The sequence below is a fragment of the Coregonus clupeaformis genome, chromosome 23 (genome assembly GCF_020615455.1).
Source record: "Coregonus clupeaformis isolate EN_2021a chromosome 23, ASM2061545v1, whole genome shotgun sequence".
In the NCBI taxonomy this organism is placed as follows: domain Eukaryota; kingdom Metazoa; phylum Chordata; class Actinopteri; order Salmoniformes; family Salmonidae; genus Coregonus; species Coregonus clupeaformis.
The window spans coordinates 19,229,719-19,247,943 of NC_059214.1; the positions used below are offsets into that span (position 1 = coordinate 19,229,719).

At 42.9% G+C, this 18,225-nt stretch overlaps 1 protein-coding gene across 4 annotated transcripts in view; it reads left to right on the forward strand.

The window, feature by feature from the left end:
• Nucleotides 1–18,225, forward strand: part of LOC121536829 (protein TANC1) — a 292,594-nt gene that overhangs the window by 246,829 nt on the left and 27,540 nt on the right. For all 4 annotated transcript variants that reach the window (XM_041844415.2, XM_041844417.1, XM_045206560.1 and 1 more), the window contains exons 14-17: nucleotides 3,280–3,388; nucleotides 5,971–6,093; nucleotides 11,515–11,751; nucleotides 13,599–13,784. In XM_041844415.2, the coding sequence (XP_041700349.1) occupies nucleotides 3,280–3,388; nucleotides 5,971–6,093; nucleotides 11,515–11,751; nucleotides 13,599–13,784 (655 nt within the window). The remainder of the gene's footprint in view (nucleotides 1–3,279; nucleotides 3,389–5,970; nucleotides 6,094–11,514; nucleotides 11,752–13,598; nucleotides 13,785–18,225) is intronic.

The window sequence follows — 18,225 nt, forward strand, 5'->3', positions numbered from 1 at the left end:
AATTTCTCACAATCAAATGCCGACCGTATTATCTCCCAAGAGAATTTTCTTTGGTATATCCCCCCTCAAGCCGATACCACGACGGCCCTCAAAGAACTTCACTGGACCTTATGCAAACTGGAAACCACATATCCTGAGGCTGCATTTATCGTAGCGGGGGATTTTAACAAAGCAAATTTGAGGACTAGGCTGCCGAAGTTCTATCAACATATCGACTGTTGTACTCGCGCTGCTTCTCCCTTCCTATAGGCAGAAACTCAAACAGGAAGTACCCGTGCTAAGAACTATTCAACGCTGGTCTGACCAATCGGATTCCACGCTTCAAGATTGTTTTAATCACGCGGACTGGGATATGTTCCGGGTAGCTTCTGGAAATAATTTAAACGAATACACTGAAACGGTGACTGAGTTTATCAGGAAGTGTATAGGTGATGTTGTGCCCACTGTGACTATTAAAACCTACCCTAAACAAAAACCATGGATAGATGGCAGCATTCGCGCTAATCTGAAAGCGCGAACCACCGCATTCAACCATGGCAAGGTGACTGGGAATATGGCAGAATACAAACAGTGTACCTACTCACTCCGCAAGGCAATTAAACTGGCAAAACATCAGTATAGAGACAAAGTGGAGTCGCAATTCAACGGCTCAGACACGAGACGTATGTGGCAGGGTCTACAGACAATCACGGACTACAATAGGAAAACCAGCCACGTCGCCGACATCGACGTCTCGCTTCCAGACAAGCTAAACAACTTCTTCGCCCACTTTGAGGATAACACAGTGCCACTGACGAGGCCCACTACCAAGGACTGTGGCCTCTCCTTCTCCATGGCCGACGTGATTAAGACATTTAAGCATGTTAACCACCGCAAGGCTGCCGGCCCAGACGGAATCCCTAGCCGCATCCTCAGAGCATGCGCAGACCAGCTGGCTGGTGTGTTTACGGACATATTCAATCTCTCCCTTTCCCAGTCTGCTGTTCCCACATGCTTCAAGATGGCCACCATTGTTCCTGTACCCAAGAAAGCAAAGGTAACTGAACTAAATGACTATCGCCCTGTAGCACTCACCTCTGTCATCATGAAGTGCTTTGAGAGACTAGACAAGGATTATATCACCTCTACCTTACCTGTCACCCTAGACCCACTCCAATTTGCTTACCGCCCCAATAGATCCACAGACAATGCAATCGCCATCACACTGCACACTGCCCTATTCCATCTGGACAAGAGGAATACCTATGTAAGAATGCTGTTCATTGACTATAGCTCAGCATTCAACACCATAGTACCCTCCAAGCTCATCATTAAGCTCGAGGCCCTGGATCTGAACCCCGCCCTGTGCAACTGGGTCCTGAACTTCCTGACGGGCCGGCCCCAGGTGGTGAAGGTAGGAAACAACATCTCCACTTCGCTGATCCTCAACACTGGGGCCCCACAAGGGTGCGTGGTCAGCCCCCTCCTGTACTCCCTGTTCACCCATGAATGCGTGGCCAAGCACGCCTCCAACTCAATCATCAAGTTTGCAGACGACACAACAGTAATAGGCTTGATTACCAACAATGACGAGACCGCCTACAGGGAGGAGGTGAGGGCTCTGGGAGTGTGGTGCCAGGAAAATAACCTCTCACTCAACATTAACAAAACAAAGGAGATGATCGTGGACTTCAGGAATCAGCAGAGGGTGCACCCCCCTATCCTCATCTACGGGACCGCAGTGGAGAAGGTGGAAAGCTTCAAGTTCCTTGGCGTACACATCACCGACAAACTGAAATGGTCCACCCACGCAGACAGTGTGGTGAAGAAGGCGCAACAGAGCCTCTTCAACCTCAGGAGGCTGAAGAAATTCGGCTTAGCACCTAAAACCCTCACAAACTTTTACAGATGCACAATTGAGAGCATCCTGTCGGGCTGTATAGCCTGGTACGGCAACTGCACCGCCTGCAACCGCAGGGCTCTCCAGAGGGTGGTGCGGTCTGCCGAATGCATTACCGGGGGCAAACTACCCGCCCTCCAAGACACATACAGCACCCGATGTCACAGGAAGGCCAAAAAGATCATCAAGGACATCAACCACCCGAGCCACTGCCTGTTCACCTCACTATCATCCAGAAGGTGAGGTCAGTACAGGTGCATCAAAGCTGGGACTGAGAGAATGAAAAACAGCTTCTATCTCAAGGCCATCAAACTGTTAAATAGCACATTAGAGGCTGCTGCCTATTGAAATCACTGACCACTTTAAGAAATGGAACACTAGTCACTTTAATAATGTTTACATATCTTGAACTACTCATCTCATATGTATATACTGCATTCTATTCTATAATATTCTAGTAAGAGGTTAGTGACTATCATAGTGCACACTAATCAGACTGGGGACACATCCCAAATGGCACTCTATTCCCTATATAGGGGTCAAAAGTAGTGCACTATATAGGGAATAAGGTGCCATATGAGACGCACACTGGTTGTCCTTACTTTCTCTCTGTTCTGACTCACCTCTGCATACGTCCTCCAAGCTGCAGTCACTGACCTACCTCTATACACCCCCTCTCAGACCCCTCCAACACAATCTGTCAAAACAAAAGCAAGTGAAGACCTGGCACAAGGACTGACACACAGAGCTAGAAGAAAGCTCTAGCCGCTAGCTTGTTATTTCCCCATTTAAAAGAGAAGGCACACCTTAATGGAAAAGGATCAAAGTGAAACGGCAGTCATGCGTGGCCTTTTAATGAAGTTCTCTGGTAATTAACACCAGAGAGCAGAGCTTCAGTGAGGAGAGGAAGGGGTTACATTCAACACAAGGGCTGCATTCTCTAGCCTACACTTCTTGTCCTCCTCTCCTCACGGTCCGGGCCAGGCCAGGTATGGCCTAGACAGGGTCTAGACACTAGCGTTTAACAGTGTTTAATCAGACCGACCAACAGAGAGACCGACGTGGAGTAATGGATGGAATAATGCACCATGACTACAACAAACTCTCCAATCTCTCAAGTTAAGAAAATTACAAATCTCAATTCTGTCTCTGACTGCCTGGGGAAATTAAACAAGCTTTAGTTGGAATGAAAAACAGCAGCCGTCACTCCCCGATCAGCCGAGCTTGAAAGTGGATGATGAACAATGTATCATTCACATTGATACATTGTAAGAACATCCTACCATGGCATAACCACGGCACCTGTAGGCCCTAGACATTGTTTTTCGAACACTTTGCACACTTTTAGTTGATAGTAAGGAAAGTTGTTGATGGGAATTGTCTTGGTATTTCCTCTACAGGAGTGGACACGCGCTCATGGCCTTCATGCTGTCGCGACAAGAGGGGAAACTGAACCGGCAGCAGACCATGGAGCTGGGCCACCATATCCTTAAAGCACACATCTTCAAGGTACAGTTGATGTCGGAAGTTTACGTACACCTTAGCCAAATACATTTAAACTCAGATTTTCACAATTCCTGACATTTAATCCTAGTAAAAATTCCCTGTCTTAGGTCAGTTAGGATCACCACTTTATTTTAAGAATGTGAAATGTCAGAATAATAGTAGAGGGAATTATTTATTTAAGCTTTTATTTATTTCACCACATTCCCAGTTGTTTAGAAGTTTACATACACTCAATTAGTATTTGGTAGCATTGCCTTTAAATTGTTTGACTTGGGTCAAACGTTTCGGGTAGCCTTCCACAAGCTTCCCACAATAAGTTGGGTGAATTTTGGCCCATGCCTCCTGACAGAGCTGGTGAACTGAGTCAGGTTTGAAGGCCTCCTTGCTCGCACCCGCTTTTTCAGTTCTGCCCACACATTTTCTATAGGATTGAGGTCAGGGCTTTGTGATGGCCACTCCGATACCTTGACTTTGTTGTCCTTAAGCCATTTTGCCACAACTTTGGAAGTATGCTTGGGGTCATTGTCCATTTGGAAGACCCATTTGTGACCAAGCTTTAACTTCCTGACTGATGTCTTGAGATGTTGCTTCAATATTTCCACATAATTTTCCTTCCTCATGATGCCATCTTTTTTGTGACGTGCACCAGTCCCTCCTGCAGCAAAGCACCCCCACAGCATGATGCTGCCACCCCCGTGCTTCACGGTTGGGATGGTGTTCTTCGGCTTGCAAGCTGCCCCCTTTTTCCTCCAAACATACAGTGGGGGAAAAAAGTATTTAGTCAGCCACCAATTGTGCAAGTTCTCCCACTTAAAAAGATGAGAGAGGCCTGTAATTTTCATCATAGGTACACGTCAACTATAACAGACAAAATCAGATTTTTTTTCCTCAATTTGTCTGTCATAGTTGACGTGTACCTATGATGAAAATTACAGGCCTCTCTCATCTTTTTAAGTGGGAGAACTTGCACAATTGGTGGCTGACTAAATACTTTTTTCCCCCACTGTAACGATGGTCACTATGGCCAAACAGTCCTATTTTTGTTTCATCAGACCAGAGGACATTTCTCCAAAAAGTACGATCTTTGTCCCCATGTGCAGTTGCAAACCGTAGTCTGGCTTTTTTATGGTGGTTTTGGAGCAGTGGCTTCTTCCTTGCTGAGCGGCCTTTCAGGTTATGTCGATATAGGACTTGTTTTACTGTGGATATAGATACTTTTGTACCTGTTTCCTCCAGCATCTTCACAAGGTCCTTTGCTGTTGTACTGGGATTGATTTGCACTTTTCGCACCAAAGTACATTCATCTCTAGGAGACAGAACGCGTCTCCTTCCTGAGCGGTATGACGGCTGCTTGGTCCCATGGAGTTTATACTTGCGTACTATTGTTTGTACAGATGAACATGGTACCTTCAGGCGTTTAGAAATTGCTCCCAAGGATGAACCAGACTTGTGGAGGTCTACAATTGTTTTTCTGAGGTCTTGGCTGATTTATTTTGTTTTTTCCCATGATGTCAAGCAAAGAGGCACTGAGTTTGACTGTAGGCCTTGAAATACATCCACAGGTACACCTCCAATTGACTCAATGATGTACATTTGCCTATCAGAAGCTTCTAAAGCCATTACATCATTTTCTGGAATTTTCCAAGCTGTTTAAAGGCACAGTCAACTTATTGTATGTAAACTTCTGACCCACTGGAATTGTGATACAGTGCATTAGAAGTGAAATATTCTGTCTGTAAACAATTGTTGGAAAAATTACTTGTGTCATGCACAAAGTAGATGTCCTCACCGACTTGCCAAAACTGTAGTTTGTTAACAAGAAATTTGTGGAGTGGTTGAAAAACGAGTTTTAATGATTCCAACCAAAGTGTATGTAAACTTCCGACTTCAACTGTACAAGAGACTAGCCAGGACCGGATTACCAAACGGGCACGCTGGGCACATGCCCCAGGGCCCCTTTAAAGCTATAGATGAGCTATAAAACAGCAACAAAAAAATCTCTACCTCATGGCAAAAAGTGTAGAATTGCTGGAAATTATTTTTTCAACTGAACATTTTTCTCTTAGACTCATGACAAAATGTGTAAAATAGCATTATAAAACTGCACATTTTTCTCTCTGCACCTTTGCAAAATGTGTTGAAATACAGTAAGTTAGCTGATTTAATAAAAATAATAATAATATACAGTATAATGCCCCAGGGCCCCAAATGCGGTAGTCCAGCCCTGTGACCAGCTACTTAGTTCTGGGCCAGAATTCACAAAACGTCTCAGTCAGAGTGCTGATTTATGATCAGTTTTGGACAGAGAGGGACCTGATCCTAGATCACCACTCCTACTCTGAGACTCTTGGCCCCTGAAGCCTATAGTGTATATCCCACCCTTACTCAAATTACATTCCTTTTGTGAATTTTTGAGTGCGTATGTTTATTAATGAATCAAGATACATGTAGATACGGACAGTATCATCAGAGGATAAGCCCTCTCGGTGTGAGAGAAGGCTCTGAGAGTGAATCTACTGTATGCATCACTGGTTTATTGACCTAGTATGTGTCCATGGTTTCAGTGTCTCCGTCTCTGTCCTCAGGGTCTGAGTAAGAAGACAGGTGTGTCGTCCAGCGTGCTGCAGGCCCTCTGGATCAGCTGCAGCGCCGACGGCCTCTCTGCAGCTCTGGCCTCTCTGAGGAACCTCTACACCCCCAACGTCAAGGTGAGACCTCCACCCTAGACGTCCAGACCCTCACCTGGAGCACTGCTATGACATACTGACATTGGATATGGTATTTATTTATTTACTCAGGGTATTTTGTATTTTTATTGATAGATACAGTGAAAAGGGGATTGAGATAAAGGAGAGGGACATAGAATAGAAAATGGCGCTGTCAGGGGTTGAACCCATGCCTCCAGGGGCAATGGGTAGTCTGCAAGCAGTAGCACTAACACTAGACCAGCCAAACTCAACTGGTGGTCCGGGTCCGGACCCAGAGAAGGGTCAATCCGGACCGGACAACATCCCATTTTGTTATATAAAAGTCCATACATTATGTGAGGAGCTGTTGGGCTTAACAAATCTAGAAGCACACACGCGGGGAGAGGATATCCATGAGGCCATCAAAGGGATGCTGACAAAAAGGGGGATAGATCTGATGTCAGTGGACTCCATCACCACAGATGGAGCTCCAGCCATGATAGGAAGAGGGAGGGGACTGGTTGCACGTTTGAAAAAGGACCACCCTGACTTGACATCATATCACTGCAGGACAATCTGTCCTGTGTGCCAGTCTGGGAAAATAGTATTCTGAGGTCATGACAACGATGCTGAAACTGATCAACTTTTTGAGAGCAACATCATCCCTACAACAGCGCCTGCTACAAGGCTTTCTGACAGAGGCCAATGCCAGTTTTGATGACTTACTACTGCACAACAATGTCAGATGGCTTAGCAAAGGCAGGGTTTTGGAACACTTTTGGGCCGTTCAGGAGGAAATCAAAGCTTTCTTATCAGAGCAAAAGAGTGACAAGGCAACTCAGTTTTCTGAGTTTTTGGAAGATGAGGAGAAGATGAAAACAGTTGCATTTTTGACAGACATTACATCACACCTTAATCAACTGAATGTTAAGCTGCAGGGACGGGACAACACAGTGTGTGATATGATAACAGCAGTCCGGGCTTTCCAGAAGAAATTTCATCTTTTCAAGAATGCTCTCCAGGGAGAACTTGTCCACTTCCTCAATCTTCTGGTGCAAACGCAGGGAGACAAAGATGTTCCCAACCATGTTGATTTCATCCAGAAGCTGATGGATAACTTCAAGGCTCGCTTTGATGACTTCACTGTTGGAAGAGAACTGCTGCTGCTCATCCAGAACCCCTTCTTGGTCACAAATGTGACAAAGTTGTCAGAAGAAGCAAAACAGATCTTCAGATGGTTATATCACAGCAAATGGAGTTGATTAAGCTGCAAGAAAATATGGCTTTGAAGGAGCAGGCTGGTGATTGTGACCTTGTTACTTTCTGGGGAAAGATGGTGCCTGCAGCTCCACAATGAACTTTATTAAAAACAAATACCGCACCAGGCTCACCAATGAACACCTGCACCAGTGTCTCAGAGTTTCTCTCACACCATTTGTGCCAAAGTTCAAAGCATTAATGCAGGGCAAGGCCCAGAGTGACTTATACATGAATATTGCATGGCCTCAGTGAAGTTCTGTGCATTCAGATTATTATTTTTTTTCAACTCTCCTTTGTTCTCCAGAAAACATGCACTTTATTTTGTATGCTCTGTATTTTATATTGTTAATGTATTACATACTAACCTCCCCTGTTATTGGTAATTGTGAGAGGTTAGCATGTCTTGGGGGTATGATCTTTGACCCTCTGTAACTTTCTCACTCATCATTATTCACGATTTATTCAGGATTATCCGTAATCATGGTTGCATGCACATTAATGTAGAAGTGTTTAGAGACATATTCTATTCTTATTTATAATACAAGTGACTCCAAAATTACACAATACATTATTTACAATTAATTTCAAATGGGCACAAAACAAACTGCAAAAATGAAGCTAACAAGTTTGTAGAGTCACAAGCTTGATGTAATCATTGTGCGCTAGGTATATGGGACCAAATACTAAACTTTTGACTACTTTATTTATAAGTAATTATTGATCAGTGTGTCAGTAATTTTGGACCCCACTGTATGTTCTTGAGCGCATGCATGTTACCTGAACACACTCGAGTGTATGGTCATTGGTCTCCCTGAATTCTTTCCTATCACATTTTTCCACCAGTGATTTGTATTAGCACAGTGGTATTATTGTAATCTCCTCACTTCGAATGTCCTCCCTGAGTGCATGTTAATTCCACTGATGGCTCCCAGTGTGTGTTATGATAAGCATTCTGATCTGTTTCCTGGAAACACTCACTTACGGTGATGAGTGTGGCCTCGCCACTGATGAACAACAGCTCATTGGAAATCTCACCAAGATGCTCACTGGCTCAGATAGATTGATGCAGGTTGCACTCTCTTCCATTAGTTTGATCCATTTGCTATCTGTGATGCTGCTCTCTGCGGGAGAAAAGGAGGCTGTGCCATTCTAAGTAATTACAGGGTCCTTTTAGATTAGTAGTAATTTAATAACCAAAAGGGCACGTTAATGACAGAGCGGGCAAAATAATGTTTTATGTTAAATTAGGCCTGGCTGTGTGTCTGTCTACGTGGCCACTCTATTATGGTGGGAGAAAGAAAATAGCCCTCCCTCCTAAGGCGTACAAGGCAATTATCAGTGGGGAAAGATGTATTCTAGCTTTAAGCAAAAACAATCATATATTTTTCTTTGCATTAGCGGTACGCTTAGAGTGTGGTTTTATTAAACATTATCATCTCTGTTTTCCCAGTGTAAAATATTCTGTTTCAGTGTAACATCACTCATGAAGACAGTCACAGTCAGAGTTGTTCCTTGTCCTCCAAGGCCCCTAGAATCATTGGTGCTAATTTATTCCGTTGCGGTTCCGCCGGTAAATGAAACGAATTCAATTTCCTCTGCTTTTAACACTCAGTGGGTTCGACGCCTCGTCTGATTAAACATAAATTATAAATGTCCTTATCAAGGAGAAGAAGAATATGCTCTGATTATCGCAACACTAGATAAATTCCACTGTGTACTCTTGCGTTGAATGCATTTCTAAATGACTATATGTGAAATCCAACTTTGTTTTAAACTAATCTGAGAAATGTGGTAAGGTCATCTTTAAAGCTAGGAAGAAATTATATATATATATATATATATATATATATATATATATATATATATATGTATATTTAACTTTAGCTATTTTCACAGAATTCGGTGCTCAATTTTATTTTTTCAAAAATATTTTTAAAACTAATATAGTGAGAGAGGATGACAGTGGGGAAAGATGGAGCGAGGAGGTGTCAAAGGGCAGTAGGCCGGATTTGAACCTATGCCGACAAAATAGACATGTGCCTGAGGATAGTGGTGTGTGGGTCAGCTGTTTGTTCATCCGCTCCTCCCGCAATTGCTAACCCATCCGCAACCGCCCGACTATATGTGATAAAGTGAAAATCTGAGGCCCGCACCCGACCCTAACCCGCTAATATAGAAAATGCCTGTAGGCTACACTCTTAGAAAAAAGGATTCCAAAAAGGTTCTTTGGCTTTCCCTGTAAGATAACCCTTTTTGGTTCCAGGTAGAAATATTTTAGGTTCCATGTAGAACTCTCTGTGGAAAGGGTTCTACCTGGAACCAAAAGGGGTTATTGAAAGGGTTCTACTATGGGGACAGCCAAATAACCCTTTTTGGTTCTAGATGGCACCTTTTTGAGTGTACAGTCAGAAACGGCGGAACGATATTTTGACAGTGGGTGCAGGATTTTTTGCCTCATTTAGATATGTTTCTGCTTATAATTTCCAACATTTTGGTAGGCTATTTATTAGTCAACTTGTCTATAATTAGATAAATGCAGCTTCTCTTCTGTCATTATATGTTGCCCTAGAATACTAAATAAACCCTTGCTCACCAGAATAATGTAATAAATTGATAGAATGAATGCTTCAATCTAGTTGACATCGGTCAATTTTTCTCTCTGATCTCTGCCTCTTTCGCGGCGCGAAGACGTTTAGGGATCGAGGAGAAAATGCAATAACATTTATTTTATTTATTTATTTGTGCAAAAAATCAGTTTGACCGGTTCTAAGGAAATAGAAAGCTGTGAAAACGACCCAACATGTTTCTGATAAGATTTCTTACGAAAAAGTAAGAGCGTCTGCTAAATGACTAAAATGTAAATGTAAATTCATATTTTATGGGGTTGAAATACTTTCAGCTTTTATGATGCTGATAAAGATAGCACCTTTACAGACAGTATCTATCTGTGCATTTGCATTCTCACAAGATGCTGAAAGAAATAAATAATATTTCTCTACTCCTGTTCCAGAGTCAACATTTACTGCAAGAAATGCTTAATTCTGCAGGAGTTAATATTAAGGCTGTGTGAGAGGTTATTGACAGTGTCCAGATTTCAGTTTCCATTTAACCCATCTGAATAGTAGGCTACAGTTCCCTTGACGTGCCATAGGCCTATTTGAAGTCCCCGTCTTGTGACTGTCGAATATGTATAACGCCTCACAATCATCACACATATAACACTGCTATAATCCTCTTTTACCACTTCACCAAATCTTTCCCAAACATTACTTTTCTGGCCCTCCCTTCTCTTTATTTTCAAATCTCAATTTGAATTGAATTAAACTCTGACATTGCCCTTTTTGCCTCTGGATGACGTTAACCTTTTCTGTCTGTTCCCAAAAGCATTTGGCGATTGGCATGTAGGCTACAGTTAGCCCCTAAAGCTTAGGCTTACTCACTAATGCCAGATAGCCTAAAATAATGAAAGAAAACCTCAATGTAGCCCATAGATATAAACTGCACAAGAATTAGGTCCAAAAGGCTCCATAACAGCTTCTACCTCGAAGCCATAAGACTGCTGAACAATTAATCAAATGGCCACCCGGACTATTTGCGTTGACCCCCCCCCCTTTGTTTTTACACTGCTGCTACTCGCTGTTTATTATCTATGCATAGTCACTTTACCCCTACCTACATGTACAAATTACCTCGACTAACCTGTACCCCCGCACATTGACTCGGTACCGGAACCCCCTGTATATAGCCTCATTATTGTTATTCTATTGTGTTCTTTTTTTATTTCTTACTTTAGTTTATTTAGTAAATATTTTCTTAAAACTGCATTGTTGGTTAAGGGCTTGTAAGTAAGCATTTCACGGTAAGGTCTACACCTGTTGTATTCGGCGCATGTGACAAATAAGATTTGATTTGATACATTTATGGATTTTTTAAGGTATTGTTTTCTGTTTCTTCAACCCACCCGCCACCCACCCGCCCTTCATCCGCACAATATTTCATGATCATAAACTCGCCCGCCCCACAGATACAACCTGCTGCATTACCACTAGCCCAGCCAGGCCTTGATTTTCTTCAAACACGTTTAGGGAAGCCAAAAAGTTGAATTCCATGCTCATGTTTTTCTTATACGGTTTGATAAGACAGTTGAATTCCATGTGTATTTAATGTGTGCTGCTCTTGCAGGTGAGTCGTCTACTGATGCTAGGCGGGGCCAATGTGAACTACAGGACAGAGGTGCTGAACAACGGCCCAGTGCTGTGTGTCCAGTCCCACCTGGGCCACCAGGAGATGGCCGGCCTGTTGCTGGAGTTCGGGGCTACCGTGGACGTGGTGTCCGAGAACGGCATGAGCCCTCTCTGCTTCGCCTCGGCTGCCGGACACCTGGGTTTAGTCAGCCTGCTCAGCAAGAGAGGAGCCAAGGTTGGTGGTACTGCCCCTAGACTCACCCTCAGACAACTACAGGATCAGGGCTAACCTCTATCCCAGCTTTTCCCTTAACACTAGAACCGCTGGTCCTCGATGGACCCCCCTTCAAGCTAATGAGCAGTGTATCTAACAGTGTATTTCATATATTTCATATATGCTATCGCAAAAATAATCATTTGGTTGTGTTTAGAAGGCCTTGGGTAACATTAGAATATGATTTTTATTTTATTTCAAATAACACAATAGCATTTTCATTAGTTTACTGTAGTTTACTGTAGGCTATATGTAAAAACAAAAATCCCCCAAAAACGCCAGAATTCAAGTGTTCAATCAATTTTATTTGTGGAATACCTTTGTTACAATTATGAAACAGAAAGCATATGTTCTGGAACACAGTAACAGCTTATTTTTATAACTACAAAATAAATATACCCCAACCACAAGAAGCACAGTCAAATTATGAAAACATCAGTAGCCTAAACATCATTATAAGCGCCAAGTGGCCTTTATAAATAGTGAAACTCGACACAAAAGCAATAATGCCATGATAATGATATGACAGCAGTAAGAAATTGTCAATTATTGTCAGCTCGTGCTTATATTATGTGCATCTTGACGCAATGGCATCAGTTGGATTTCATTTATCTGTTATCCCTTGTCCTAACAGTTGGCACAATTTTCGTAACTTTCACTTCCTTGACACACTTTGACATACCTTTGTTTGGTTGTAGTGCTAAATAGTCTCAGATTTTCTCTTTATTGTGTCCCGTTGTCTTGTCATTCTTCAGCACCGTTTTGGAGTACAACGGCTGTGCAGGTGCCTTATTTTGCGCAGCGGGAGGGAGCTCCCATCTCACTTTGTTCATGGTGCCGGCCAGACTTGTTTTCTTTGCAAGAAAATTGTTAGCCAATGACAGTGAAGTTAAGAAATTGTCCATGGTGACATTTCTCCCCTTGCCAACGTAAGGTTCCACAAGCCCCATCACCGCATTATCCAACACTTGCTAGATATTGAAAGCCGTTCAGTGTGTACAAATATGCACGCTCTCACTGTGTAGCATACTCGGAGTAGGCCAGAGTAGACTGATAAGACTGTTTTGATTCGGTGGACTGATATAGGGTACATACCATTTTAAGGTTATGATTAGAATGGATTAATGCAATTGAATGGCCCGCCCTGTTCTTCATTCTCAATTGGTAATTCGATAATTATGCATAATTTGCTTCCTCTCGCTCATCAACTCACCCATTCTCCCCATCATACTTTGCTTAATTTATTTCATCTGTTGTTATATGTGTAAAATTAGTTTCGGTATAGTTTAGGTTCAGTTTCGAGGCAATTATTGGGGTGATTATCAGCTGGGCACTGCACTTTCAACTGTCGAAAGAAGGAGCTGAGCTGGCCCTACTGTTGGGAGAAGGAGGGGCAAAGGAGGAAAACCGTTCAAAGAAATGAGATTAAGATTCTAACACCAACAGTGTGTTATATAGACTTATTTAGGAAACGTCAAGGACGGAGGGGGGCATGACTTTAAAAATGGCATAGTAATAAACAATTATAATCATGAGCAGTCAAAATGACTGCTTTAGTGGTTCTAGAGTTAAAAGTGAATGCTAGATGACAGAGACTGGCAACACAATATTAGATCAGGGCAAATACAGCTATTAGTACCAGGGGAGACATTAGAACTAAGATCATATTTTGGAACCCTAGCTTAAAGGTTTTGATAAGACCTCACATAGATTGTAAAGCTACTCTGGGAGAGTGTAGGAGGAGCTATGTCACTGTATTACAGCAGATAAAACATGGTCAGATGAGCCCTGTTATTGTTTTGTTGCAGGTTGACCATGTGGATAAGAGCGGTCAGTGTGCTCTGGTCCATGCTGCTCTGAGGTGCCACCCTGACATCATCCAGTACCTCCTGGAGCTGGAGTGGACCGCCGAGGGCCAGCAGCAGAACTGCAGTCTGAAGAACAAGGCCCTCCAGCAGGCTCTGATCGCTGCCTCCAGCATGGGACACACACAGGTCAGTCAAGAGACACCTGTTGAATCCCAAATGGCACACGTTGCAAACACTCACTGTACTGCACAGGGCTCGTACGGTCATGAAAATCCTGGAAAAGTCATGGAATTAGAAAATAGTTTTCCAGGCCTGGTAAAGTAGGGTAGTGCCGATCTCGTCATACTTGTATTCGTAATCGTATCCGTTTCATCTCGTGATCGGAAAACCCAGAAGTGCACTTTAAATGTCAGTAAAGCCTATACCTCAAGTGCACATTACTGCGCTATCACTCAGACTGCATCTCATAGCACATCGTTATGTTCCTTCACTCATTCACACACATTGTTAAATGACCCCAACAGATGAAAATGCTCATGATTTACTTACTTAGTCCTTTTCAATTATCAATGAAATTGGCTAATAAATACCGTAATGCATGGCTGGCTACTACTGCCTGCATTTATTCCAGACACAGATTTAGATGAAAGTAGGCTAATTCGCTTTAGCAATATATTGTTTCACTTTCGAGAAGAGCAAATCTTTTATCTCCTGACACTTACAGTGAGGGAAAAGGGTATTTAATCCCCTGCTGATTTTGTACATTTGCCCACTGACAAAGACATGATCAGTCTATAATTTTAATGGTAGGTTTATTTGAACAGTGAGAGACAGAATAACAACAAAAAAATCCAGAAAAATGCATGTCAAAAATGTTATAAATTGATTTGCATTTTAATGAGGGAAATAAGTATTTGACCCCTCTGCAAAACATGACTTAGTACTTGGTGGCAAAACCCTTGTTGGCAATCACAGAGGTCAGACGTTTCTTGTAGTTGGCCACCAGGTTTGCACACATCTCAGGAGGGATTTTGTCCCACTCCTCTTTGCAGATCTTCTCCAAGTCATTAAGGTTTCGAGGCTGACGTTTGGCAACTCAAACCTTCAGCTCCCTCCACAGATTTTCTATGGGATTAAGGTCTGGAGACTGGCTAGGCCACTCCAGGACCTTAATGCGCTTCTTCTTGAGCCACTCCTTTGTTGCCTTGGCTGTGTGTTTTGGGTCATTGTCATGCTGGAATACCCATCCACGACCCATTTTCAATGCCCTGGCTGAGGGAAGGTTCTCACCCAAGATTTGACGGTACATGGCCCCATCCATCGTCCCTTTGATGCAGTGAAGTTGTTCTGTCCCCTTAGCAGAAAAACACCCCCAAAGTATAATGTTTCCACCTCCATGTTTGACGGTGGGGATGGTTTTCTTGGGGTCATAGGCAGCATTCCTCCTCCAAACACGGCGAGTTGAGTTGATGCCAAAGAGCTCGATTTTGGTCTCATCTGACCACAACACTTTCACCCAGTTCTCCTCTGAATCATTCAGATGTTCATTGGCAAACTTTAGACAGGCCTGTATATGTGCTTTCTTGAGCAGGGGGACCTGGCGGGCGCTGCAGGATTTCAGTCCTTCACGGCGTAGTGTGTTACCAATTGTTTTCTTGGTGACTATGGTCCCAGCTGCCTTGAGATCATTGACAAGATCCTTCCGTGTAGTTCTGGGCTGATTCCTCACCGTTCTCATGATCATTGCAACTCCACGAGGTGAGATCTTGCATGGAGCCCCAGGCCGAGGGAGATTGACAGTTATTTTGTGTTTCTTTCATCTGCGAATAATCGCACCAACTGTTGTCACCTTCTCACCAAGCTGCTTGTCGATGGTCTTGTAGCCCATTCCAGCCTTGTGTAGGTCTACAATCTTGTCCCTGACATCCTTGGAGAGCTCTTTGGTCTTGGCCATGGTGGAGAGTTTTTGGAATCTGATTGATTGATTGCTTCTGTGGACAGGTGTCTTTTATACAGGTAACAAGCTGAGATTAGGAGCCCTCCCTTTAAGAGTGTGCTCCTCATCTCAGCTCGTTACCTGTATAAAAGACACCTGGGAGCCAGAAATCTTTGTGATTGAGAGGGGGTCAAATACTTATTTCCCTCATTAAAATGCAAATCAATTTGTAACATCTTTGACATGCGTTTTTCTGGATTTTTTTGTTGTTATTCTGTCTCTCACTGTTCAAATAAACCTACCATTAAAATTATAGACTGATCATTTATTTGTCAGTGGGCAAACGTACAAAATCAGCAGGGGATCAAATACTTTTTTCCCTCACTGTATGCCACAACATTTCTACAGTCAAAATAAACTGTACATTTGTCATTTTATTTTCTAATGATCTGTCGCTCGGTAAACATGCCTGGGTGAGAATAAATAATAATAGCAAGCAAGCATGTGTTTGGATCACGACAGAACGACAGACGTCATCAGCAATGGAATAATTATACGGACAGACAAAGTAGGCCTACTAAACAACGGCAAGTAGTCAGACAGAAACAACCATATGGCCTAAGCAAAGTCGACAGGAAATAACTATATTGAACAACAATGACTAGCTACAGATTCTGATTCATACAGGATGTTTGGAGAAGTGGAGACTTGTTCCCTGAGACGAGTGACTATGAGTGAGTGAAACAGCCACGCCTGTCTGGGGAAATGAGAGCAGAGGGAGAGCGACTTGGTCTAATCCAATCGTTGCAGCAGGCTCAACCGATACCCCGCTCATTTCTTTACAGACAGAAGAACTAGCCAATAGTTGTTTAGAGCACACAGCGCATCACACTGTTTGAGTGAAAGAGAGATGTGCGCTTGCAGCAGAAAATATTTTTTTTTAGATCACAGATAATTACAAAAAATACTTGTGTCATAATAGTATTCGGAAAATTCTCCATATCCGTTACAATACTCGTTTTGTCCAAGTACTCGGCACCCCCCTATGGAAAGGTTTTGGAAAATAATACAATCCGAAATGTTTTGAAAAAGTCATGGAAATTAATTTAATAATTTTGCCTCATGTAAATCATTTAGGCACACTTTTTAAATATTGTATAAATCACGTAAAAATCTACATATCAGTCATGATCGGAATGATCCTTCATCACACGTCTCTGTGTGTGTGTGTGCATACTTGCGTATGTGTCCTAAAAACTTGCCACTGGCAAATGGCTGACATGCAGTTGATGAATATTAGGAGTTGAGAAATACATCTGACACTGTTGGAAAGCTGGCATTCCCCTCTAATCAACAGTAGCCATGTTATTCTGACAATGTTAAAGAAATATTCTTAAAATAGCCTAATTGACAAACAACTCCCATGCTGTCATTAGATCTCCCCTGAAACCTGAATATTTTAGCCTTAGAATGTTATAGATAAACATGTCTTCGTTAGCTACCTTCCTTTGAAGGTGCCTGCCTTTATAGCCATTTGATCCCTGATTCATTGAAAGAGGGAATGATTTTATAAAGACATAAAAAGTAGTTGTTTGTAATGTTGCCATATTTTATATCAAGAGTGGCCAACCATCCCCCAGGAGAGCTACTTGGTGTGCAGGCTTTTGTTCCAGCCCGCTATAACACAGCACATTCAAAAAATCAGCTGCTCAACAGGACCTTGATAAGCTGACTCGGGTGTGTTTAAGCAGGGCTGGATCAAATTAGCTCTCTAGATGGTGGGTTGACCACATGTGTTTTGTACAGTAGCCTTACAATGCTGTTATTCAATTTTGTGGGGGGTTAAGTGCCTTGCTCAAGGGCACAGCGGCAGGAGATGGTACAAGTGATCAGAGTCCACATTTATGCTAGCTTTTTCATGTATACATGGAGACCACCAAATTATTGGTCATGGAAATGTGGTTAAAAGTCATGGAGAAGTCAGGGAAAAGTAATGAAATTCCATGTGTCAAAAAGTGTATGAACCCTGACTGCAATGTACTGTACACCCACACTATCCACACGGGTCAGTTCTGTACTGTACACAGGAGAGTTCTCCCACAGAGTCTCTCACCTGTACAATTCCACAACACAACCTCACCTCTGTGCTTTGGAAACAAAGATGATTCCACTGAAAACTTCAGCAGCAGGTTCTTCTTGGTTTCACATATGAAATAGGCTGTAGGTCTGCAGCAGTGGAGGCTGCTGAGGGGAGGATGGCGCATAATAATGGCTGAAACGGAGCAAATGGAATGGCATCAAACCATGTGTTTGATGTATTTGATACCATTCCACCAATTCTGCTCCAGTCATTACCATGAGCCTGTCCTCCCCAATTAAGGTGCCACCAACCTCCTGTGGTCTGCAGCTAGCTGCCCAGGAGAGGAGCATAGTGGGCTGTGGGTTAGGGATGGGCATTGAAATGATTTCACTATTCAAATCATATCATGCTATTGTTTCGGATATCCAGATTGTCGAAATACATGTTTTAAAGAAAACATGTTTTGGGGAAACTTCAATGGAGACTTGCTCGCGCGATTCGAGAGAGAGCCGGTGCGCTGCGCTCTGCTTGTTTGAGCAGAATTGTGGGGGAGGGGTGAGAGATACGAAGGGGCCGGTGTGTGACCGTCTATGTGCGTGGCAAGGAGAGAG